The following is a 26,501-nucleotide window of genomic DNA, read 5'->3' on the forward strand; positions in this document are numbered from 1 at the left end:
TCAAGTCAAAGATCAATCACTGCACACATATTAGATGCACATTCATCAAAGTAATGTTAAATTCACGATGCAATTAAAATAATTAATGACAAGACAAATCGGGGGGGAAAACGGATAATGGGGATGGATCAATCAATGTATGGAAACAAAATGTCACTTCACAACACAGCAAGAAAATCATATGGCATGCAGCTGTAGCTGTAGCACTAACTTTCACTAACTGCATTATAATTGCATTTCTAATAATTAAAATACATGTGTACAATTTAGCTTTAATTTCTTATCAAATGATTGAACATTTTTTTAAATGTTTATTTGGATGTTACATATTATAGTGGCAAGGAAATATGGTTACCCACTCATATTTATTTTATAATCTCTATTCAGATATAAATATGATCATGTAAATCTGTTCAGTTGTTTCAGGTGGGTTTCTGTTGAACTGTTTCACATAACTAACTGTGAGAGTAAATGCTAATAGCATTATTCCCACTATTCACTAAGACTTTTTAATCTCATCCTATGCACTTGGGGTTCTTTAAATCACCATTTGCAATAAAATGGATAAGAGAGGAAAGGCAAAGTCAAGGATAACAGGTTCAGATGATGTAAGTCAGAAAAATCAGTTTATGACTCCGGGAAGTGTAAGAAGCACTTTATAGCGTGGGTTATGAAGAACATTGATATATATAGTAAGTAAAGAAGTTTGTATAGTTACTGTAATTCTATAAAGGCTGCAGTGGAAGCAAGAAATAAATATGCCATGAAAAACCAAAATGCAGTTTGAGAGAGATAGATGCTCAGATGACAGAGAGAATATAGAAAATACGGTACAGTAGAAACTGTGAATGATTTACCTCTTTAATGCTCAAACAAGTTAAGCATTCATCATGGCAAAGCACTGGCAAGCAGTTAAGAGGAGCAAAGAAACAAACAAAACATTAGGGTTAGAAAATAATGTAAAACCTTTAACTTGTGTTAATTCAGGGAGGAAAAGAAGAGCCGAAGACCTAAATAACCGGACTGAAGCGTAGTCTCGCTTTGATTTTAACCTCAGGAAATGAAGATGCCAAACGCATAAGTAAGGAAAGGAAAATCGTAGTGAAAGAAAGAACCCCTCACTCTGAATCCACGTCACAAGACGCACAATGGATGGAGATGGAGTAGCCATTGTGAACACAGAGTCAGCTTTATTTATTTAGACTTATTTTAGACTGACTTTGAGAAATACCATCTTCCAAATGATCTATTTTATTACTGTATTCACTTGAAGTAAACACACTCAAACCTCATGCATCATATTTGTTTGTGATTCTTATTTTGTTTATTCCCTTACTGTTTCATCCTTTGTCCTGACATAATATACATAGCTCAACTACAGCGTGCCAATGTTTCAAGCTTAACCAGTGCAAAGGAGCTATTTGTCGCCCGCACATTAATGTGATGGGTGTGTGTTCATGCGTGCATGCATGAGTTTCCGGGATCGGCGGGGAATCTTGTTTGTCGGTTGGCTGAATATTTGATTGGTTGGTTAGGTTAATGTTAGAATTAAGTTTGTTTGGGATCCTCAGCCAGTTGTCACGCACCTCCTCGTCCTCCAGGCGGCGCTGCGACTCGGTGATGAACTTGATGTACTGACTAGTCAGCGTCATCAGCTCACTGTACCGGGTCCTCAGTGTTACATACTGATGCAGGGAGAGACAAACAAAACACATCACTTCACTTCCTGCCTTTTACTGTGACATTTAGTTCATGGTTGCGTTGTCCTTTATCACAATATTCACTCATTTCTTAGAAATGTAAAAAGCTGTATTGACCGTGTGTTCTAGAAAACACACCTCCTGAATGATGTTGTCAGAAGCAGAATCCATTTTGGTTTTCTTCAAGGGAGAAGCAAGCGGATCCACATGAGCGTTGTAGGCGACCAACTGGAGTTCATAGTCCTATTGAAGAAAAGGATGTTCTCCACACATTAATTATGCCACAAATACCTTCTCTAAGTGATCAAAATTACAATATTTAAAGAAAAATAACGTTCATGCTCACCTTGATGGTATCAATGTACGCTTTAGCATATTTTTGACACTCATCAACATTATCTTTGTTATTCTCAATCTCCTCCAGCAGTTTCTGTTTTGAAAGATGGGTTAAGAGTTTAGCTATTGTAATATTGCTAAGAAAATGAGAATGCTGATTAAAATCAAGCGCTACTCAATGTACCTTCTCCTGGGCCAGTTGTTCTTTCAGAGTTTTGCTGTCAGTGATCTGCACAGCTTGGATCTTCTCCTGCCGCTCCTTGGCGTCAGAAATCCAGCGGATCAGCCAGTCATAGCTCTCGCGGTAGTAGCCTAGCTGGCGGCCGAGCTGCTCCAGCTCTCTCTGGCGAATCTCCATTTGGGTAAACACGCCCTTCCAGCGCTCCTGAAGGCCGGACATGTGCTGGCGGTAGTGGTCCAGCTCGGCGTCACGCTCGTTGTGCACGCGCGACATCTTGTCACTCACCGCGGTCGCCTTCCTCAGCTCTTCTTCCAGGGAATCGAACACCGGCTGCTCACCCTCAGCCTCAGCACGCATTTTCTGTGGATTTCATGCACAGAGGAAAAAAGGCCAGTCAGCATTGAGCAAACAAGCAAACCAGTTTGACTGAAGTACGCAACAGGAAGAGTTCCTGATTGGCTGATCAGAGGATTTGTATTTTTGTATGCAAATATCCAATTGCTTGAAAAAGTTATCCTCTAACAGAAACTTGGTGAAAATTAACCATGTGTTGTTTACCTTAAGCTTTGTTCTGCAAGACTCCACTTCCTTGTCGTCGCTGGGCACGGTGTGAACCTCGCGCAGACAGTCCTCATACTGCTTGAGAACTCCCTCAGCACCCTGAGTGTTACGGATGACCATCTCCACAGTCTTCAGCCTGAGACACAAAACAATAAGTAAATGAAGTAGCAAGGCACACAGAAGGGGCATTAGGGCATTTTCTCACGAGACTCACTTCTCAAGGTAAACCGAGGAGAGCATGTGGGCGTGATCCATCTTCTGCACAGTGATCTCGAGCTCTGAGCGCAGGACAGGAGCGGAGACAGACTGCTGAGGGGAGGCCAAGACCTCATTTGTCTTCACAGAGACCTTGTCAAGTTCCTTCTTGAGGCCCTCAAGCTTCACCTGGCATTTCTGCACAGCAGACGAAGACAGCACAAGTTAGCAACAAAGACATCTCAAGTAAGACTGTTGTGAGGAGCAGATTCCAAAAAATGTGCTTTAAGGCGCCGTTAACAGTTGAATGCGCCAGGATTGGCCAGAGGCACTGCACAAAACTTTACCAGCCACAGATCAGCAGGGACCTGAGCAACTCCTACTCTCTCTCAACTGCATACAAATTCAAGGCCTTAAAGCAATTGCAATTCTCTGCTGTGTTTTCACGGGCTAAAGCTACACAGACTGAAGTTCTTACTTTTCCATAGTTTTCCCAGTGGTTTTGTTCTTTTTTGCCTCACCAAAACCTGCCTGTCATCGCCCCGTACAGAATGAGCAAATTACCATTTTACCTTCCTCGTCTTTTATCTTTCCCTCTTTCTTCCTTTTGGATGGATTTGGGTGGTGTGTGCTAAAATGTACTACGTTACTTCACTTCCAAAGATGTTGGGTCATCAGGCTAATATGAAAACGATCACGTTACAGATAAAACAGGGGTCAGGCTAGTATACAAACATTTTGCATCTCCCTACATTGAGCTAATAATTAGCTCTTGTGGTGGCCATCTGATTCAAGCCTATTGGCACACAATGTAGAGAAATATACCGCAGTGTCATTAATATGGCCACATTGCTATGTACAGTACCTTCTGGTCTGTCGTTTTCTGAACACATTCTTTCAGAGGTTCCTTGTCCATAGGTTTGCGTATGCGAGCCACGGTCCCGGACTCACAGTCGTCTATACGCACACGCAGGTCCTTGATCTCAGAGATGTAGTTCTTACACAGAGTCTCGTCCTTTTGACCTGTAGAGCAGCATATGTACTAGTTTAGAACAGCATTTATTGAGTCGAAAGCGAAAATTGCCTTTTGATGCTTTTTGTGTACATGACACAATATGATCTGATATTGTTCATGTTTAACTACAACTTTCTAAACATTTTTCACACTCAAATCTTTTTCATTACCAAATATTTGCCATGTCATACATCATACATGCAGCTCTTTAAGTGTTGTGACACACCAGCTCATTTTATACTACAGTCACAGCATACAGTGTATAGCAAGTGTTCTCTAATCACACCATTAGGTGTTATGAAAATCACAACACACTCTAGCCTGACCCACATCATGGATCTTTGCAGAGCTGCAAAAACAAACGTGAAAAGCATCGTAGGAACCAAAACAACATGCAGTCACTTGGATCTCTGCTCCAAAACGAACGGTTATTTAGGAACATCTCATCCAAAGCTTAAAAGCGTGTACACACACACACTCGCTTTGACCGGCTTGACCTCACTCACCTTTGAGCTTAACAACCAATAGTCCTGAAAGGTGAACAACAATTACAAACTGTAACGTTGCTCTTCACATATTCCCTTCATATGTCCACAAACAAAATAGAATTTGTTGTTTTGATAAAAAAGAAAATCTTACCTTTCTCCATGGAGCGGAGCAGGTTGTCGAAATGCTGTGTCGACTTGGTGTAGTCCTCCTCGACTTGCATGCGGTCGTCGGGGCCAAAGAGCTGCGAGTCCTGGCTGTCGCGCATGTAGTCCTGGTAGTGGAGCTCCAGGTTCCTCATCAGCAGCCGGTACTCCTCTGGTTTCATGGTCTTTAACTACGCAGGACCGAGAAGAATGGGGGCTTATTCTATATTCTATTCTGATGACGTTGATGCTGTTATTTGATTGAATGATGGATTTTGTGTTTGGAGTTAGGTTTACTTAATTATTAAAACTCAAACAAAACAGTCTCACTGTTAAATGTATCAAGGATCGTGCACTTTTCCTAAAGCTATACTCTTATAGTACTACAGTAACTGAATTTTATTCCAAACACTTAACATAATTACTAAACAGCCTGCTCTTAAAACAATAGACTTTATAGGCCTTGTTTAACCTTCCAAACCTAGATTGATTTATTTAGCTTCCATTAGCTGTTTACAATATTTTTTTAAGAGTGTCATTGGCTGAATATTGTATGTTGTTGAATACTAATTAATTTTAAATACGTTTTTTATTTTTTGTTTCTTTGCACATGCATGTTGAGGTTAAAGTCTACGTCTAATATAACAACTTGTATGTTCATATTCACCATGGTGATGTTCCAGGTGCGGATCTGTGTGTAGTCTCTCATCAGGTACTGCCATGACAGCAAGCTCTTCATGTCTATATGGAGCGTCTGCCACATAGTCACCATCTGCTGATAACCTCCATCCAGACTGGAGGAGGAGGGGGACACAGAAAGTACAATAATTAAGAAACAGACTCCAGAGATTATACCTGTCCTTGCCATTTAGAGTTTGGTGTTAAACTCTTTATGTATTTGGTTTAATAATGTCTGATATAATTGGTTGACAGAAACACAATTGCCTTCTCAGTTCTTAAGAAAAAGAAAAGAAGAACCACATTTCCCATAAACCCTGCTGCTTGTCCATGTGTGTTCTCACCTGGACACGCTATCCACGGCCTCCTTGTTGACTGGAGGTACCATGAAGCAGACGGAGGGCACCACCGCCTCGTGTCCAGAGCGGTTAAGCACCTTCCACTTGAAGGGCTGCGAGTTGTTGAGGAGTGCACACTCGTCTCCTTTATGGACAGTGATCTGAAACGCGACCAGGACACCGATGTTAAATAGGGTGTGCTGAGGATTTGTGACATATATGAAGCACTCTGGGTGGTGAATGAATCATAAATCACTGACCTCCTGTTGCTTGAAGTCACAGACTGCCTGAATGGGCAGTTTGCCTTTGATGGAGGTGGTGGGGTTGCGTGGTTTCAGCTGGATAATGGACTTGGCTCTCTTGTTCAGGCTGGTTGCAAGGGTCTTGAATTCATTCAGCTGTTCTTTCTCCTCCTGGTGGAAAATAAATAATACAAACAGGATTAGAATAAAAAGATTCCCAGTTTTGTAATGGCATTAAACATAACCAGGGGTACAACTTTTGCTTCTGAATCAAAAACCTTCCTTATTCCATCTATTCCTCTATTAAGAAGCTCATTTGGCACGATTATGTGCATATAAACAGTCATCACTCACCACAGCATCCTGCAGCAGATCCTCCAGGCGTGTCGCTGTGGTGGAGCGATCACAGCTGTATTTCTTTTTCAAGTTCTCCTGCATTTTCTTCATCTTGTCCTGAGCCTCTTTCACATCGGCAAAGAACTGCAAGGAAAGGACGTCATGGGGTTAACAGAAAGCTGGAATCATTGCTCTACTGTATGGATATTGACGGATATATAGGTTTGCTCCATACCTGGTAGTAGGCTGTGTTTTCTTTGAGATGAGCCTCAATACAGCAGCACAGCTGGAGGAGCCAGCTCCACTGAGTCTGCAGGGCGGCTGTGAACGCCTGCAAGAGACAAAGGAGACGTGATGACATCCATCAGCTGAGACCTCAGATAGTAGCGTTTATGCAGTATGTACAGTGTTTTCTAATGGTCAGCTAATTACCTCAACTGTCTTCTTGCCAGGATGTCCATCCCTGACAAGTTTGTCTCCCGTGACCTGGAGATCATTGACTTTCTTCTCCCTGAGCTCCAGCTCTCGCATTAGACCCTAAACAACAAGAAAAATCACATTAAGTTATTTATCCAAACATACTTTACAAAAGTTAAGGGATTGGATTTAGCGACAAGAGTCAAAGGCTGAAGCATGTGAGAGTTTACTTCTAAAACATACCGAGTAGTTGTCCTTCCTAGCCGTCATGTTGGTGTTCCTGTCGCTCCAGTCGAAGTTGACCTCCTCCTCCTCTTTTTCATTCAACCACATCAGTTCTTTAGTGGCAGCGCTGACGAAGGTGTAGAGCGAATCCAAGTTCCTTAGGCGGCCTTTGGAAGAGTTCTGAAAAAAGATCAACAGTTAAAAAGAAATCTGCACTCAAATACCTTCAACTTAAAGCCTTTAAGTTTGAAATATGGAAATATTTACCAGTAGTTTGCCGTACTGCAGGTCCAGTTTACCCATGTATTCTCTGTACGAGCCCTTGGTGACAGGAGACAGCTGGCTCTGCAGAATACGAGAGATGGTTAAACCCTCTTTAAAATCACAACATCGGATGATATGCAACCACTTCTGATCGGGGTGTTACCTCGTCAGCTCTCGCCCGCTCAATCTTGGATCGGAAGTCCTCCACGGTTTGGTGCAGGCCTCTGTGGCTGCCCAGCTGGGACTCCACGGTGGGCAGATCAGAGCCCCACTGGCCTTCGTCGATGCGGAGCTGGTTCTCCTCCACCCAGGCCAGGAGGTCTTTGACGTAGCGAATGGTCACATCGTCCATCTCGGGCCGCACCTTCATGGAGGTCTGCTGTGACGACTGCACCAGGGAAACCTGGGAAGTCGTCACAGTGGTCTTCAGGCGAAGGTTGTAATCGGTGCGCAAGTTCACCAGGCGCTCATGGAGACGGTAAACCCTGTGGAGAGGAGAAACACTGTGTTTTTATACTTCTGCTTTTTTTCATATTCAGATCGGTGTCTTTCAACGTAACAGGGTGTATTTTTGTTAAAGGTGCATTTGAATGCAAAGCACATAGCACCCACCTGCGGTACATCTGTTCCGCCTGAGGGTGGCGCCCATCCTTGAGTATCTGCACATCATTGAAGATAAGGCGGATCATTTTGTCGGCCTTGTCCAGCTCCCTCTCCACCTCTGCCGTGTGCTGGGCTGGTTTCCCTGCGTTCAGCAGACGAATGTCCTGAAGGGATGAAAGCCAATTAAAAAAGAACATATTTTCATCATCTTTTCAGTGATAGTGTTTGAAACATAAGCATTAGCCTTTTTCCTGCCTGAAGGATTCTAGAAATTCCTCCATGTTTTTCTTTTTTTTTTCTGTAGCTTTGCAAGACATAACAAGTTTAGGTACAATACTTTTTTTTAAAGGTCTGATTGGAGTTTGCATTAAACTAAACATGAAGGGGAAGGCATATTATGGATGATTGTGTACTAATAATAATAATAATAATAATAATAATAATACCTTTATTTATATAGCTCTTTTTAAAAGAAAAGCTACAAAGTACTTCACACAGGATAATTTAACCAAAACTATGTAAAACACAACAATTTAGTAGTTTATTAGTATTTCTTGTGTTGGACCGGAGAAAGGACTCACCGTCTGCAGCAAGGTCTCCAAGTGGCTGAGTTGGCTATCGCAAGACCCCGACTCCATCTGGACTTTAGTAACGATCCTCTGGAGCCTCTCAAGTCTGGATGAAATAAAAAAAAAAAAAAATTAAGACCAATCAAACAAAACAAATTAGAAAACAATGTCACATTTCCACTGCCGGAAGCTAAAGATCACAATTCATGACCACCTGCTTTGCAGCAAATACTCCAATGAATGAGGGTCACTCACAAATGCCATCCCTAGACCCTTTTTATAAAGACTAGAGTTCCGGCGACGAGAAAGTCGATTCTCCTCGCAATCTTATTGTGTTCTGGGAAAAATGCTCTGCCACGTAGTGGGAGTGAGACAAATGTCTTCTGACAAAGACATCCAGTCTGCTCATTCAGTCATTCCACGTCCCAGAACCGTAAACAAGGCTAGCAGACTGTGAGATGACCGAACAATCTCATGACGTGAAACCATTTTTCAGGCCTGATGCAAGGCTTCTCTAAATTATGAGGAACAAATCTCTCTCGCTTTGATGCAAAAAAATAAATAAAAGTAGTAGGGCAATCATACAATACATCTGCAGCTAAAAATCTATAGCTAGGCTACTTGCTAGTTACATTAGATTCTATGCTGTTCTGTTTTGTATGCACAACACTCACTAGTTGGAAAAATAGTACAATAAAAATGAAATAACTATATATTCTGGAATATCCACCAATGTCCGAACCTCTCAAACTCTATCCTCAGCAGCCGTTCTCTTTCGAGGATGGCCACATGAATTCGACCCCATTCTTTCTCCACATCGATGGGATGGTAGCCTGGAGGGACCTTCACCTGACCAGCAGCCACGGCACTCTGTGGGAGCATGACGTGTAAGCCGTCACTCAATAGAACAGAGCACAATGACATACACAAGAATACATGGTCAGCGGCCGCTTGCCTCGAAGGACTGGTAGATGTGTTTGGACCGGTTCTTGTCGGTCTCTTTCACCGGCAGCTCTGTCTCTTTGAACTTCAAGAACTGGCGCCAAAGAAGCTGGAGGAAAAGATGAAGATGAATAAATTGGCAATTCACTTTCATTTGATTTATGTCAATGTCCTGGATCATTGAAATGGATTTAAAAGCCTCGTTTCCTAAACAGGTTGAGTACATTACGTTCTAATAGTCTGTACACTGCTGACCTCCGTTGGTTCATTCCCATGACTGGTGTAAATTGAGTTGACTATTTCAACGCCTGCTTACCGGAGAAACATGCTACATGCTCTCTGCTTTTAAAGAATCACACCCAAACCGAACTGCTTCTGATCGAGTTTTGTTGCTGATAATTTGACTTGAAAGAGAATAAAGAGAAATACTTGGGAGTGGCACAGATCTGCCTTTTGGCACAGTGCAACGATGTCTGTGAAAATCCGCCCACAGTTAGACATTATGCATGCAAGCTCTTTGATCCAACAATGGCTCTGTGATTTTTTTTTTTAATAACATCATAAATTACACTTTTCCAAGAAGAGCATTAAGGGGAAAGCAAATATGCTATTTAGTGCTGCTCAACAGCCAAGACAAATCATCTCACCTCGATCTCCTCGTAGCTGGCGGGGAACTTCCTCTCCTCGAAGATCACGACGTGGTGGCGGATCCACTGGAGCAGGATAGTCACCAGCTCGTAGTACTCCTGCCAGCGCACCTCCAGCTCCTGCAGCCGACGCAGCAGAAAAAAAAAACAGACGGTCAGGAGTTTATCAACAACAACAGACAGGAGGGCGCTTATTCTCCTGCTCGCACACTACAGCGAAACTCAATTAGGCAGCAAACAATCCAGGACTTGTGTTGAGTGGACGAGGAGGCAGAAGGGGGGAGAAGGGGGGAGAGGTTGGAGGAGACAGTGGGGGAGGAGAACAAGGGTGGGAGTCAGACAGTAGCAGCAAAGATGATTTAAAGTATTGTGTTTGCACAAATATGTAGATTAAATAAATAAATATAAACTATATCCTATTGCAACTGGTGGCTATTTGGGTTGAACATGTAGCACTGGAGTCGTTTTTTTTGCCTTATGGTGAAGTTTATACGATTACTTTTCGGACTTGTAGTATATATTTAAAATGTTCTTTTATACTGTTTATGAGAGTTTGTATATTACTGTTTTACCATTTTATGTGTGATTTCTGTTTTGTTTTTTCTGTTTGGAATGAATGTGTAAATATTTATTATAATGTGTACAGAATGATCAGTATTATCTTAAATCTGGGCTTGATTTCTGTGTAAAAACCTCAGTTTACTAATTTCTTGTGATACTTGGTTTCACAAGACTTCTATTTCTTGAAGCTTCGGTAAACGCTGCTATCAATAGTTCACTCATGGCATTCAATCAGATCAAATAAGAGCAAATAATTGTGTTTTCTTGGTCGTAAGGAACAAGTTTGACTCACGTTAGTCACTTCAATCCGAGGCATGACGTCATACAGGGACGATACGTAGGTGATGATGGACTTCTCGTCAGGGTGTGCCACATCGACATCTGAAAGGATAAGATCAAATTATATTATATGCTACCTCATTATTTCATGTTGCTAATGAATGATATCAGTCTCAGCTTGTAGTAATAGTGCAGCGTAACCGAGTAGTGCCGATTAGAAAGACAAGACAAAACAAAGGCCGGTCTTACCCTCAGGGTCCAGAAGGCGGGTCACTCCCAGGTCTCTCTCCGCCACGCCGAAGGCATGTTCCAGGTTCTCCAGGTTGCTCTGCCGGTAGACTTTGCCCATGTCGATGAGTCTGGGACTAGAGGGACACAAACGTGGACGATTAATCACAAACAGGGTCCAGTTGAGAGGGTTAAGTTATACTAATCTTCAGGGATGTCCCAGTGAAACGTGAGAGAAGGACATACATTTTGAGTTTCTATAACAACAATAAACATTTTTCGTATGAGTGCAATTGTAAAGCTGTAGTTAGAAAAGTTGACACAGAGGCTACTGTATGTCGACACTAGGTCTGCTCACTTATATGCTACAGGCTGTACTTTTTAAAGCCCTACTGCCATTGGCTACATCCCACCTGCACCCTTTCTGACAGACTTGTATGAGCAACTGCTTTTTTGTCCTCTGGGTGTTTGACTCTCTGGCAGATGTCGGGGCATCTAAAGGTGGAATGTGATTTATACAGCAGCCATTGTTATCCAAGCTGACACATTTTATAAAGGCAGCCATCCACATAACTTCACTCAGACAGAACACGCTCGTCTGTCATGCTTGCATAGCTTTCAATTGTGATATCATACGTGATTTTCAAATCCACACATTCAAATGTGCAATGCACCCCCCCGCAGTACTGACTATGATATTTAGTGAGAAAATACAGCACAAAGAGCAGGTTCATACAGCTCTCTGATGCACAGAGTGGAAGGACAGGCGGTCTGTCTGTGAACAGGAGAAACTTCCACGTGGCAGATTTCTCGAAAGGAGTAGGGCTTTGTCAGCCTGGAGGAGCTGCTCAAACTCTGTCCCTCTCTTCCCTGAAAGCTACGGGACCTGCATCCACGGCCCAGTTCGTCACCGCTGGAGCGGGCCCCTGAGATCTGGGAGCCCCGCCCGGAGTCCCCGGGGGACGCCTCTGAGGGGATATCCTCGCACAACATGATCACACGGTCGTCCATGTCTCTGACGGATCCCGACGCGTTGCCAAAGAAGCCGATGCTTCCCTTCTTCTTCGTAGACTTCTTCCTTGACCTGAGCATGTTGAAATCTGGCGGCAGGTCCTCGTGCAGAGGCAGGTCCAAATGTTTTGCTTTAGCGCTCGGCCTTGCAGCTGCACAAATCTTCCAGTGGTTGGATGGTTGCCTCAGGTGTCCATCATCATCTAAAGATCCCCGTAATCCTTCTGCAGGGTTGTCGTGGTGAAGAAACCCATGAGTGATACAGTCAAGTCGCTGCTCTTTTCCATCTGGAACCTGAATTTGACTTGTGAAGTTCAAGTTCATGCATCGACATAAACCCTGTGCAATCTTGAATTCTTTGGACGAACGCGTATTCTGCACCAGAATGTCCCGAACTACGCCGAGGCTCAAAATAACGCCACAATTTTCATGTAGCAGCCACAGAGTGCAACAGTTCCGCCCACACACCACACCCTGACCGTTATGAAAGGCAGCACTAATCCAGCCTCAGGTGTCTCCAAGAGAGAGAGGGAGAGAGAAAATAGTTTCAGGTGCACGCTCCGGTTCGAGGAAACTTGCTCCTGTAGGCTTCTCTTTATTTCGATGCATAATGGTGCGTGTTCGGCATTTTAACGCTCTCTCATCTCATCTCTCTGCACCGATGCCTTTTGTCAAAACATCTACAAAGAAAGCAGCCAATGGAAAATTGTATTGTACAAATCTTCCTGAGAAATAAACGCACAGTCATTTCCCAGGACGCAACCACACAAAGCAATCCTTAACCACTAATGCTACCGTAAAGACGCACAACAACTTTAGGGGAATAAGCATATTTGATGTTTAACAGCAAGGATAATTTCACTTGTTAATACTAGATCCCAACAATCAAATCATGTTTAACAGATAAATTATCATCTTAAGATGATACAGTGTTACTCATAGCCAACGCCCGCCAGTGTTATTTCATGCCCAAAGGCCTAAAATGTCCACGGAGAGCCATTAATGAAGCTTTTACTAAAGCAGCAGTGCTGACATGTGCAGTAAGTAGAAAATAAGTTTGGACATTAGTCTGGGAAAAGTAAAGCAAAAACGGGTATTAAAACCTGATTAAACAGAGCATTAAATCAATTTGAGCAACTATAATGAAGCTCTGCACTATTAAACTATACCACACTGCTAATTATCTTTCCATTAAAATAAATCAGACATATTACCATAAGAAATGGTAACCACGTCTTAAGTTATTTAGACAGAAAAGACACTTTTTTTAAGTCCTTTTCCCTGATAATAATAAGGTATCCCTGCAATAAATAAACCATGGATAAACAAATAAAACAATATTGATTCTGCCTTGCAGGATAATTTCTGTATTTTCTATATCAGGCTCTCTTTTTCCATCACGTGAAGATATTCACCTTTATGCGGATAATGGAAATTCACCACAATCCAAGTGTCTTTATGTCTCTTTCTCCCAAACGATCCACACACTCGCTACTGTTCATATTGCCGTATCAGCACTAAATTCCCAACTCACTGGTGTTTGTGAATGACGGCGTTGAAGAGCTTGCCGTCCCTCCAGCTGGTGGTGAAGTTATCACAGCGGATGCCCTGGTAGCCGTCCGTCAGCCTCTGGGACCAGAGCAGCAGCTTCTCCTTGGCCGTCATGTCTTCCGACTGGCCGTTGATCTGAATGTCTGAGATCTAAAACATGTAAGAAATGCAATGTTAGAAAAGGTTGGATGGTAGTGTTATATATAATAATCCATATTGGAGAGATGTGGAGGAAATGATTCATGAGTGGAAAAACCATAAGATGCAATTTCAACCGAATCACCAGACACCCGTGGTTAATTTATTTTGATTAAATGCCATCATCACCACCTCTCAGTCTCAATTAACACCTTTATCATTCCTTAAAGTAATGTCTGTAAGAATGTGATACATTTATTAGGAGTCCGATAGATACAGGTACAGGTTGCAGCAGGATTTCTCTCTGGAACACGTCCAGATAACTTTTCATTTTGGGGGCATTTTGGTTGAGGAAAGATGAGTCATTGAAAACACCTCTTTTTCACCTGCTTTGATAAAACATGTGAAGACTATATTGATGTTTTCATTATGTAGGTCCTGCAGTAACTATTAAATCTCACATCTGTTTTTCCTCTCCCCTTTTATCTCTATGACTCACCAGCAGTATTTCCGTCTCTATTCTCTACAAGTACAAAGACTCTGGGAACAGTATGTGTATCTACAGGGCACACTGGCACATTCACCGGCCCGGCCTCTCCTTTATTTCACATGCAAGGCTTCAGCTTTTTGTAAACTGAATCATCTGATAATAGGAAGTGTGGTCCCCGCCTTTTAAGCCGGTGCCCCGGGGTTTCTGACTGGCACCTCTTTGGCATACACAGGAAAAGGCTTGAGTACATGGGATGTAGTTAGGGGTGTAGCATGACTACAAGTTGTGCAGTCGGCCTGACACACCCTCCCCTCGAGAGTCAGGGTGAGAGTGACTCATACTAACACACCCCGATGGTGTTTTAGTTCTTTATTCTGTTCATAAATCAGCCAAAGCACACTAAACATGGCGGAATTTTGTGATGATTAGAAAAGGTCTTTTTTGAGAGGAGTTTTTGAAGAGCAGAATCCATTCTGATTGGTTCCAGGAAACAGCAGCTGACAGGTGCAGATCCCCAGGAACAGTGGCAAAGAGCCATAATATAATGAAACACAACACTGACTGAGGAGGAGACCTGGAAGTGGAGGATGATGGTCCATATTAACCCAAGGGTCAGCTTGGGGTTCCCGTCTGCTATGTCATCGTTTCTGATGTTGACCAACTTGACCTGAGAAAAAACAAAACACAGCATCACACGAGAGCACAGACACGGCGAGGTGACCTGGGACGGAATCCGGGTTTGGTCTGATGTGTCGTACCTGCCGGTGTCTGAGGAAGTCCAGCGCTATCTGTACATTTTGCAGTTTGTGGAATCGCATGCGGCCTTTCTCTCTGGGCTGAGGAGGAGATAGAGAGGTAAAGTGGCGTTTAGTCACATGATGGATGCTAGACTGTCAGAGATGATCCTTTTGGTGCACCCGTGGTGAAGGAAAGGAAAAACTGAAAATCAGATGGAAAGACATTTAACAGAAAGAATAAATGGAATAATAACTGCTAATTCTTGGACATTTTCAGTATGATCCTAGACATATAACACGTTACTGTTCTTTGTCTCGGTCCTGTTGTACACCACTATCCCACACTTGGGCGGGAGGGATATGATGAAAATACAAAAACCCTTTAGAATACTAATTAAAGTAGTAGCAATAGGTGTGTTATTTAAATATTCTGCAAGCAAGCTATGGAGAGCTCATGATAAAAAATATGCTTAGTTTGTCCTTTGAAAATCAAATGTAAATCAGGGAAATAATGCTGAACAAAAGGTTCCTTAACAAATCAAAATAATGCTATGCAAAACAAAGTATTGCATTGCAAAAAAAAGAAGAAAAAAAAAGTTAATTACTGGGTCGTGCCAGCAGCAAATATCAGTACATAAAATCCAGCAGCTGCATGCTTAAAGCAAGCCGGTCAATGAATGAGAGAAAGGGAAACGTCTGGAGGTCTGATCCCATGCAGCCCAATTATTGAGAAAAGCACAGATGAATAATCATGATAATAAAAAAAGGATGGGGGATGTCTATTGGAAGTTATCGACCCACTCACCAACCGAGTGCTGCTGACCACGTCTCTCTCCCTCGGCTAAGAGAGGAGGCGAAGGCCAGACGGCCCAAGATCAGCACACACAGACGAAGGTTATAGAGAGGGAAACGGGAGGAAAGGGAGAGCGTGAGGAAGAGGAGGAGTAGAGAAGGAGAACCGTATGTCAGAAAGGAGCATCACACACACACACACACACACACACACACACACACACACACAAACACACACAAACAGGCCAAAGTGGAGTTAATGGGTGAAGGCTGTGGAGGCTTTCAGAAGATGAGCAGAGCTGGAGCTGGTGGAGGGAGCAATGAGCTACAGCAGCTTCTGTAATAACGAACCCGCCGCTGACATTGAAATGAGCCTGGTGTAAAAGGCTTGAGATGTTAGCGGAAGCTACAGAAACACTAGTTGACTAGATAGTTGAGATTAAGAGGAGGGGTTACGGGAGCAGCTGGAGTCAGTAAAAAGTTTCCTTTTTTAGCAAAGTTCATCTCAGGTTAAGCCTTTGACTGACAACTTGGCTGCAATTGGTTACAATTTGTTGCCACGGGGATGATACCTTACATTCAGGATAAGTACCGCTTACATAATTAGACTGGATTGTGTTTTGCCTTGGAGGATGAGTTTAGAGGTAAACGATGCAGAGCTTGGACATATCTGTTGCCCCTAGGCGAGAGTCAGACGCAAGTCGTCACGGTGATACTCACCAGTGTGTCTCCAGAGAGGACCTCCAACAGCGAGATCAGGTTATGTCCATCACGGAGGTCTTCATACAGGTCCGACACGTGACGCTGCGACTGCCGGGAGAAAGGGAAAGAGAATACATGTCAAAAGAATTCCAGATGCAAGCACCATGAATTATACCAACAACCCATATTATATGCAGGGACAGCTGTCCAGGACTAACAGCTGGAACATTTGTTTTAGTCATACTTCAGCATTTGGCGTGGAGGCTGGTGAGCCTTGTTACTGATGTGACAAAAGGTCTCAGAGGCAATTTACTAAATTTAAGAGCAATAACAGTTTTTTTTTTTATATAAATGCTTTATACTGATTTGAAAGCTGCTAACCAGCAGTTTTATAAGGTGTCTGCAGTGCTCAGAATCTTCTCATCTCTGATACAATTCGACACTGGACAGGAATGCATAGCCCTGAGCAGGCAAGCCTGACTCCTACTCCTCATGCCAAATATCAGCTGTCATCCCTGGAAAGTGATAGATGGGACCAAATAAAAGGCAGAGGTATGAGGTAAAAAAAAAAAAAAAGGAACGGTATGCCAGTTTACATAAAATCAACTGAAACACAAAAAACCCTTCATGAATCTCTCTATCAAGCACCAGTCAGTTGTGCATTCACTGTTCAAATGATGGAGGTGGGGTGCAACCACAACCAGACAGACAGGGAGGATGCCAAAAAACAGAAGACTGGATACGAGGAGGAGGTCTCCATGCAAAAGTCCCCCATGACCATGACACCTATGGTATAGTCCTGCCAGTACCTACCTCTACCCTCCGATGCTGAGTGCAGAGGGACGAAAGGTGGAGGCATGAGAACAGACGGATGAGCAATGGAGGAATGGAGTGGAAAGAAAGAGAGAGGAGAAGAGCGGGAATGAATGACAATGACATGAAGAAAATCCCAAAATGTTGGTATGGAGTATGATGGTGTGTGAGACAGAAAGATAAAAACACGGGATAATTAAAATGTTATTCCAGTTAGTGCATCATCAGTATGAGTAGAGAAGCCTCGGCCCTCAAAAGGAATGTAAGCACATTTCACTTGCAAGTTCAAACAGTGCCCTGGTTTATGTTGGCAACAATTTCACCACAGCTATCCAAACCTTAGACAGGCAGAGATCAACACGCCTGGACCTGAGTGTGCCCGAGGTAAGCAGCACTGCCACCACTAGGGTTCACTGTCTACACATTTAAGACCTGCTCAGGATGTTATGTGGTTTGATCAGCTCCTATAGTGTATTCTAATAGTATTCTAGAGTTGCACACAATTTTATACAAATGTAAACATCTTAATCAAACATTGTTTCAGTGTTCTGTACACTTCCTTTGTCCAAATTTAGAACTGTGTGACCGTCTGGTAGCGTATCCCTTTATCTATCATCACCCTTCAATTACTTTGCACTGAAATGGCTCAGCTCTGTGAGATCTGCCCCAGCGTTGCAGCTGAAGGGCAGGCGTTACGCTACAAATCTCAGACTCAAAACGAGCTGTGAAACTCATCAGCACACGTAGCCGACAGCCATCCGTCCTACGTGACAAAACGCTTTACATGCTTCAGGTTTAACGTGTCGTTTACGTCATCGTGGTGGCGACCCCATTTAAACTCTCGAGGTTGATCCTGTCATCGACATTCAGGCAGCGTCTGAAATCACCCTGGAACAGTTTTTAATCAAATCAAATGCTAGAAAGCAGATTTTTGATCTGCAGCTGGTGTGACGCCCCGCGGTATAAAAAAGATTTACTGCGCGGGGGAAACCACTCAGTGGCTCTTTTACTACTTTTGATGGCTGCACCCTACCTCTAGTCTGCCTCTGCCAAGCCGATCATTAAGTCATTAAATCAGTTTAACATCGGTTTAACCTGAGAGGAGCAGTCGTGCACATTCAGTCATGGAGTTAACACATTCCCGACAGAGCGTGGAGGTGGAGATGATGTTCTGTTTCTTGTCATTTGATGCCTTATTAATAGTAACATGTTTTCTGCAATCCCTTCAAACACACAGTTATGATTGTATTATATGGGTCATTCTTAAACAATGCAATGACAACAGTTATGTCGGTTCTGAATACTTGTAACGTCCCATGCATTGACGCATGCCTGTCTGTTTAGGCATGAACGCACGTAGCCCCCCAGACCTCGGCGTCTGTGCTGCACATGTGCTACCGTTGTTCTGAACCACCCTGGGCTCTCGGCCGAGACCAGAATTAGCCCTTTTCAGAAGGAGCTAAGTGATCCCAGATGTCCGTGACTCACCCTCGGAAATCCAGTGAACACTTAAGACGGACAAGAGGGGAGTGACCACGATATGCTCTCATATTGTGGTAGCAGAATACGTTAGCGCGGCACATTCATGGAAAGGAAAACACTCTCCTTGTGCTTACTTGTTCCATTAAGAAAAAAAGAAAAAAAAGAATGGGCCCCATCTTCCGTGGAGTGAATATACAAATAATGTGGAAGCACTTAATGTCACAGGGCTGTAAATGCATTGCTGTCAATGGGAGTTTCCTGGAAGGTGGCACAAACAGGGATGTTTTTACTGCTTCAGGGGCCGGGTATTGTGTTACGGCGGCTAATTTTTCACTGCTAATGAGGAACTCCAGAGTGAGGATTATGGCCTGTTTGACTTTACCCCCATCATGACCTGTTTACCTTCCCCGTGATGCATTGAAGGGCTTTGAGAATAGAGAATAGAGAGTGAGGTAGGTGAGAGTGGACGCGCGCTGACAGACGATTTACACAGCCTCTCAGCTGATGACAGACTGGACTCCTGGGAAGCCTCGCCATCACGGCGCAATGTTGGAGACAAAGTGTGAGAGAATAACCGACCCGCTAATGCCCGCTTATGTGAGGGGGGGGGGGGGGGGGGGGTAATCATTTCCACAGGGTCACTGCCAATGTACAGGTGAGGGATGGATTACATTTAAGGTAACCATTACCTGTCACTCACTCCAAATAATCCACAACACCACATTGCATTCTGGGAACTAATGCTGTCGTTGTTGTATGATAATGAGAAGACGCAGACGACACTAACCTCATAGATTATAGTCCAGATAAAGACATGATCTAAGTTAATTATTTTTTGATAACCCATTAAAAACAAAGCATCCCAAACTTTATGGCCCTGTAAATAAAGTAAATTGATTTCAATCTAATAGTGGAGATCTATAACCCCTCAACATCTGAGTTCCAAATTGCTGATGGGAAATCAGCGCGATGAGTCACTGCAAACACATCCGCTGTTTGCCAATTGTATTATTTAGACCTGGACCACAAAGAGGGAATTTTACCTTTTGATATCCACTGTGGTTGTAATGCAAGAAAGCAGTCAACCACATTAAACGACACTTTCTGGTGAACCTACCATTATTAAAAATGAATACGGGACATGAGATTGTGCCGTCGGAGTATGTGAGCATCACTGTGCCTTTAGAGAATAGAATAAGAAACAGTGAAAGTTGAGGAGGGGATCCTTACCTTTATCAGGTGCTTATTCACCCATTTTGTGAAGGTCTTTTTCTGTACTCGATCTCGTTCATCTGCAACATAGAAAAAAAAACATCAGAAATGCATGAAAAGGGGGAAAAAAAGATTTTTCTGTGCTGTAGCTTCGTGATGATGGATTTATTTACTGTATGTATTTATTGACAAAAAATGCAGCCAAGTAAAGAGAAAAACCCCCAGGATACCAGACATGTTTGATTTCTGGAGGACAAACAGATCACCAGGTGAAAAGGTGCGTCTCCACTGAGCACGCCTGCACCTGAGTCAGACCACACTCATTGTCGGCAGATGCGCTGCCCTTTGTCTAGCTTTGTGTTCGCGAAGGGTCACGTCTCTCTCTATGACATCACTCTTAGACAGGAACATTCATAAAAGAATCCCATCGTCTAGGTCGAATGTTTTTTGATACTCTGCGTGATTACCGCAAGCCGGGGCATAACTATTAGAGAGTGCAATTTTCCGACAAGAAACAACAAGATCTTGGCAAAGAGTACGCCCACTATGACAACAAACCTGCATACACCCAATTCCTATTGGAGTTGAGGCAAAACCCACTAGGTGTGGCACTGCAACACTTATGCGGATGGATCCGTCCGTTTTCAGGCACTTGAATCAGAGGTTCTACCGAACAGTTTTTTATTTATTTTTTAATAACTGAAGGCACCAATTAGGCCCACCTTAACTGACTCACACAGCAATACAAAGTCCTCTGTCTTATCAGTTTAAATGGAGTGATCTAACATTGTGAAGTTACACCCAGCAATGAAAAAGCAAAGGGCTGTGATTCAACGAACAAAACAGGCACCCGTCGGCTATTTGTTTTCTCTGTAGGGTGTCAGCAACGACTTCTGTAAATGTGTTATGGAAGTATTGTTTCCATGGAAACCTTATATAGACACCACGGACATTTAACCCTCTCATTTATCATTCGGACCAGTGGGGGACTGAGCCTACTACGTGACCTCCGTGGTTCTACTTCCTGCCAGAGTGGAAGCGTGACGATGAGGCTGCTGCGTAGACAAAGTAGATTCCCAGAGGAGTCGCACCCTGACCCCGATGGTTCTCCGCATTCCCTTCACATCCCATTACCTAATCCTGTTTCAACTAATGCAGACTCACTGCTCTTTATGAGTGAAGGCCATGTGAGTGGATAGGGGCTTAGAGATCTTCTAGTGTCAAATGTCACCTGAGACAAACGGGTTTAGTTAAAGTGTGGAGTTTACAGCCCCAAACAGCACAAAGGTCAACAGCAGCGCTGGAAAGAAACTATGTTTACTGAAGAACAGCAATCAAGTACTTTTTTGAAGTACTCAAGTATTTCCTTTGGATGCTACTTTAGACTTTTACGTCACTACATTTTAGACAGAAATAGTGCACTATTTACTCTGTACCATCATCTGTCACCTTTAGTTACTAATTATTTTGCAAATAAAGACTGAAGATGCAAAACATGAATTACAATAATAAAATGTGATCCAAAAGTTAAACCTTTACACATTAATGCATTAGTAATAATAATGTCACAATAGATCACTCATTTTCCCTCCATGATGAATATTTTAAGTACATATACTTATTTACATTTACTTGAGTGAGATTTTGATTGCAGGAGTTTTACTTGTAATTCATAAGTAATGCAAGTCATTTTACATTGTTTAATTTCTGCTTTCGCTGAACAAGCTGGATACTTTTTGCACCACTGGTCAGTAGTTCTTCAGGTTGCTGGAGAGAACTCATGCGTACCACTGCATGGTAGAGATTAGGTATTCGTTCCTTTTACACACAGAAAGAGAAACAAACAAAAACCCAGCACACCTAAAGGCAAATAGACTGTAGCTGCAGTGACTCATTCACCCCAAAACACAAGCATGCCACACAACAAGAGTTGTGAATGGGCTTTGCTGACCAATGCGAAGTGAGAAAGATGCTGATGCTTTGGGAAAAAGGGGGAGTATCCTCCTTTAGGTCACATAGTGGAGAAACACTGTCCACCGTCCAATCAGAATAACTGCACGTCTGCCATTTTAAATCTTAAGATGTGTTGTAACATCCAAACTTGGCTGCATCACTGAACACAATCTTCACTGATGAAAAAACTAAAATCAATAAATATACAACACGCGAACCACTCAGCCTCATCACATAAAATTCTTTGAGCTCTAACAGAAAAGCCTACAACCTGAACATTGTCCAACACTGAAATGTCATTAAAACACACCTCGTCATGGAAAAACGCTTTGTTGCTGCCCAGCTGCGTCTCGCACATATGAAAAAAAAAAAAAATCAAGACTCGCAATTAAGCAGTTTTCCATTAACTGCCATCATACTGGTACCTTTCCTGCCATCCATAGCCTTCAGCCTCCCCTGGTAATAGCCGTCGTCTGAGGGCACCCTGTCTCTGCCCATGCCATCAGAGGAGAAATTCCTGTACTTCTGCTGCTGAGAGTTCATTTTGACTGTTTGACAGCACGCAGGGTAACAATCCTAATGATTCAAATATTCCTTGGCGGCCTTCCCCCTGAAAAGCAACTTCTGCTTTCCTTCGTCTATCTGACCCTCGGTTCGTCACAGAGGATGCAGTCCTGTGGCCCGCAATCCACTCAGCTCCTCACAAACCTATGATTTCTCCCCCCTTCTTGCCTCTATAAACTCCTCACTTCCTATGTTGGGTTCGACTCTCCCCGTCTTTTTCCTCCTCTTTTTTTCCCTCTCCCTCTCTCTCTCTTTTTCTCCCTCTCACTCGACTCCTTCCATAGCAAATGGTGCCTGTGGGCTATGAAGTCTGGGCCTGTCCTGGTGTGTGATGAGCGAGTGTGTATTTAGTAGTGCTAATGTGTGGAGGAGAAGGTGGGCGGGGCTCTAAACACGCCCCCTTCCTCTTGCAGCGCGCTTCACTGAGGCGAGTTAGGACGAAGGTGTGGTAACCTGCGTGGACTTCACTTAATCACACACAAGATTCGTCGCTAAGGGTGATAAAACAATCAGCCTGTAGTAGTTATTTTTAAGTGTTATATTGCACTGAATAAAACTTGAATGAATGATGTACAATAAAAGTATTTTCTTTTTTCAGGAAAACACTCAAGCAAACATCCTCCTTGGTAATCATTACTCATTCACAGCATTTTTTCACAGTAGGAGTCACCCGCTGTGACACAAAAAGAGAAGAGATGGGGTATGAGATCGTTTTGGGAAGTGCTGCTTAGATTCCAGACAGTGATGAATGACCACACCCTGAACATCCCTGGTTTTCTGAGAAATTTCAGCAGCTTATAACTCAGTGGCTGAGCATGTGTTTGAAGACTGTTGTAAGAAATCAACACACAAGTCGAAGCATCTGTGTTGAAGTTGTCACTGAGGTTCTTCACTGAAGCATATGTCCAGTGCGATATGTTGCCCTTTAATTAAGTTTTAGGAACTGTAGCTGCAATCTTTGGCTGTTCAGGCAGTGTCGCCTTTGTTCCTCAGCCGTAAGTACACATTGTGTCATCAGACCGTCTTAGAGTGTCTAATCCTAACAAACTGGAGAACATCAGATGCATCACTTCCTGGTATCTAAGGGATTTTGCCAAGGAGGTGCAGGCAGACAGGCATTACTTGAACACTATTTATGACTATTGTGGGGGTTTTCAAATATAATTTTATGGATAGTTCTAGGATCCCTGGATACAAATTTATTTTCCACAAATTTTAAAAAGACAAGTAACATGTTAAGCAACATTTTAGAGTCCATCAATGATACATTGCAAAACGAAGCGTAAGTAGAAAACACGTCATGTAGAGTCATACAGTGAGTCGGTAATGCCAGATTAGAGCCAGATATGTGTAAAGATATCCTTTTATTAGCTCAAATTACCAACCATAAACTACTGGTGATACCAGACCAAGAGATGCCATAGCAGTATGGTGCATGTGTATGGCTTCATGACTTGAACTTTTCTTTTGTAAAAGGACGATGTCTCTTTGCACAAGTTATTCTTGCTTCAAAGTGTTGCTTTATCCAGAATACATTTCAAATAACGGTTTTACACAAAGTCCCTCCATAATGGTCCCCTATATGGCTTGTATTGCATGTGCTGACAGCTAAGCCGGGCAGGGTGTGTCCTGCCCCTCTAACACTAATAATACTACATCCTATCCCCCTCCACCCTGACTGACATCAGGAATCTAAAACCTTCTCTTCCCTCCAGAGAACTGGGTATTGAATATGACCTGTATGAACATGAAGGTGCTTGATGTGCAGCGGTAAGTGTGTCCTTGTGGGTGTGTGAGAGTGTTGACTCATTTAGAGCCACGTTAGCAGATTTCAAGGAGACACACCTTTATAGGTCCATACAATGTCTAGGCAAGCTGAGGAATTAAGGAGTGGTATGTGGGTAGGCAATTAAAGGAAAGGAATCATAGCGACTACAGAGGTGAAAGGCTCACTGGAATTTGATTCAATCAGTTGTGTCATATCAAACTTTAATGAACGAGAACAGGAAAGGGACGGTTACGTTTTTAATCAACGACTGGGTCGAACAGAAGGGAATAGAACGTCACTGAAGAGAACACTAATGGTTTTCTGGGTTATCTAAGATGCAGCTGTAGAAGGTAACTGCAATCGCTGACATGCCTGGCAATGGAACATGCACCGACGGCTACTAAAGCTGGGTTTCTGAACCTCACGGGAAACACTAACGGGGAACCAAGTGGGGATGCAGAAAGTGTGGAACATCTTAGTCATGAGATCTTTCCAGACCCCAAAAAAGGAGACATATGATTAAGGTCCCAACGTGCCCATTACACTGCTCCCTCATCTGGCTCCATCAAAACCAGATGGAACGCTCTGGGATTTTTATATGAGCAGAGAGGAGAGAGCTCGGTGAAAATAAGACAGGCAGAAAGTGTATTCTTTTTAAATGACAAGTTTGAGGTTTGATCAGTTTCCATGATGGAAGTGACGTGGAAGTGGGGTTTCCTTCTTGCCACACTGATCTTGCTTTGCCAAGCAGACATCTTGACTGTGATTCAGCAGACTGCATTTGGTTGCAATGATATCTATGTGCATGTTTTCTGAGTAAATTCAGAGGAAGGGTGAATTTGGGTGAATTAAAAATCCCTATTTTGAAATTTCTATTATTAGCTTCAGCCATGCTAGCATCTAGAGATGGCAATGTCAGTGGGTTACTGGCAAAATGGTAGCACCCTGATAGATGCTGAGCATGTTATACGCTGCACTATAGCCTGCTAATCATCAGCATGCTAGCATTGTCTTTGTGAGCATGCTAGTGTGCAGACGTTAGCATTTAGCCCTAAGCACCACTGCGCATGTTAGCCTAAAAGAGCTGCTAGCGTGGCTGCAGACTGTTGGTCTTGTTTTGCCAAACAATGAAGCCTACTGTATCATTGTGAAAATAGTTTTGTATCATTACCATAAACAAATCTGACCACCGCCATCAATGTGTTGGTTCTATTCCACACCAGCGCTTGTGGTCTTCAAAACCATTCCCCACAGACATTACCCATAAAGCATTTTGCTGTCACCATTTTTTTAATCTGTGCCAAACACAAGATAGTAATCTCACGTTTCTGTGTTTCTACTATCACTCATTTCTTCTATGACCTGATTTCCATCAACTTGTTTAGTGCTTTGACTGCAGCAAAGGCAACGTGTAGAAAGTCACAAACTGCACATAAATACATTATCTTGCCCATTTAGCTTGTTTGTAAAGGACGTACAGTTTGTCTCCAATAGTGATTGACATGGTTGAGTTGGGCGCCATGTGTTGTATTGTACTTCAAAGCAAGACTGTCTGGAGTTTGTTCTGTCCCACGGCTTCGTCCCACAGTCCAGAGACATTCAAATGAGATTAATTAGGTTAATTGGCGTGAATGTGAGCATGAATGGTTGCCTGGCGACCTGTCCAGGGTGTACATCGACTTCGCCCTATGTCAGTCGGGATGGGCTCCACACGCCTGTGACCCTGAATGGGATACGCAATGACATATGTGGACAGACATGGTTGAGCTTGCAGCCATTTACGGCTAGCCTAGAACAAACCTGCGGTTACATCACTGGAGACTCAATTCCCCAAACAAAGCAAACACATTACAGGACAAAATAATTCTAAGAATATGTCATTATGGCTTTTGAACCTGCTGAACCGCAGAGCAATTTCAAGGGTTTACACATGAGGGAGGGTGGACAACACCTCTCAGCGTAGAGGATGAGAGACAGCTCTCTTCTCAATCTACCTCTCACATTTGTTTTCCATCCCTTTGCCGCTGATGGTCAATTCAGATGAAAGTTGGAATATTTACAGCGATATCAGGCCACCACGCCCCAGAGGGAAAGGAATGTTGATAAAACTAGGAGCAGCCTAAACACACCCTGGAATACCACCTCCGTCGTTTTGAAAAAGAGGAGGTGGAGGAGGCAGGGCAAGATAGCTGCCACCTGAATCACAGTGCACACTCCGGATCAGATTTCTGCTGTCTGCTTAGAATACAAAGCCAGCTGAGTATATAAAAAAACAAAACACAACCTCGCACCATGTAGGGACAGATCCTTTGCAACCCAGCTGTCCTGTTGAAAGTACA

The 26,501-nt window shown here is 43.1% G+C and overlaps 1 protein-coding gene across 16 annotated transcripts in view; it reads right to left on the reverse strand.

Annotated features, from left to right (window-relative positions):
- Positions 1 to 26,501, reverse strand: part of plecb (plectin b) — a 111,233-nt gene that overhangs the window by 13,643 nt on the left and 71,089 nt on the right. For 4 of the 16 annotated variants that reach the window (XM_084027244.1, XM_084027237.1, XM_084027233.1 and 1 more), the window contains exons 2-31: positions 19,896 to 19,957; positions 17,184 to 17,198; positions 16,389 to 16,478; positions 14,898 to 14,975; positions 14,702 to 14,806; positions 13,495 to 13,661; positions 10,971 to 11,086; positions 10,735 to 10,823; positions 9,882 to 10,001; positions 9,248 to 9,343; positions 9,035 to 9,162; positions 8,305 to 8,398; positions 7,733 to 7,887; positions 7,284 to 7,605; positions 7,124 to 7,201; positions 6,875 to 7,036; positions 6,647 to 6,751; positions 6,450 to 6,545; positions 6,233 to 6,358; positions 5,897 to 6,049; positions 5,643 to 5,797; positions 5,288 to 5,414; positions 4,628 to 4,811; positions 3,839 to 3,996; positions 2,993 to 3,171; positions 2,776 to 2,914; positions 2,221 to 2,577; positions 2,047 to 2,130; positions 1,839 to 1,943; positions 1,587 to 1,685 (exon numbers count right to left, since the gene is read on the reverse strand). In XM_084027244.1, the coding sequence (XP_083883370.1) occupies positions 1,587 to 1,685; positions 1,839 to 1,943; positions 2,047 to 2,130; positions 2,221 to 2,577; positions 2,776 to 2,914; positions 2,993 to 3,171; positions 3,839 to 3,996; positions 4,628 to 4,811; positions 5,288 to 5,414; positions 5,643 to 5,797; positions 5,897 to 6,049; positions 6,233 to 6,358; positions 6,450 to 6,545; positions 6,647 to 6,751; positions 6,875 to 7,036; positions 7,124 to 7,201; positions 7,284 to 7,605; positions 7,733 to 7,887; positions 8,305 to 8,398; positions 9,035 to 9,162; positions 9,248 to 9,343; positions 9,882 to 10,001; positions 10,735 to 10,823; positions 10,971 to 11,086; positions 13,495 to 13,661; positions 14,702 to 14,806; positions 14,898 to 14,975; positions 16,389 to 16,478; positions 17,184 to 17,198; positions 19,896 to 19,957 (3,944 nt within the window). Of the gene's footprint in view, positions 1 to 1,586; positions 1,686 to 1,838; positions 1,944 to 2,046; positions 2,131 to 2,220; positions 2,578 to 2,775; positions 2,915 to 2,992; positions 3,172 to 3,838; positions 3,997 to 4,627; positions 4,812 to 5,287; positions 5,415 to 5,642; positions 5,798 to 5,896; positions 6,050 to 6,232; positions 6,359 to 6,449; positions 6,546 to 6,646; positions 6,752 to 6,874; positions 7,037 to 7,123; positions 7,202 to 7,283; positions 7,606 to 7,732; positions 7,888 to 8,304; positions 8,399 to 9,034; positions 9,163 to 9,247; positions 9,344 to 9,881; positions 10,002 to 10,734; positions 10,824 to 10,970; positions 11,087 to 13,494; positions 13,662 to 14,701; positions 14,807 to 14,897; positions 14,976 to 16,388; positions 16,479 to 17,183; positions 17,199 to 19,895; positions 19,958 to 22,255; positions 22,527 to 26,501 lie in introns of those variants that run through there. The other 12 variants (XM_084027247.1, XM_084027239.1, XM_084027240.1 and 9 more) reach the window with 6 other exon arrangements.

The sequence above is a fragment of the Eutrigla gurnardus genome, assembly GCF_963514095.1.
Source record: "Eutrigla gurnardus genome assembly, chromosome: 14".
NCBI lineage: Eukaryota > Metazoa > Chordata > Actinopteri > Perciformes > Triglidae > Eutrigla > Eutrigla gurnardus.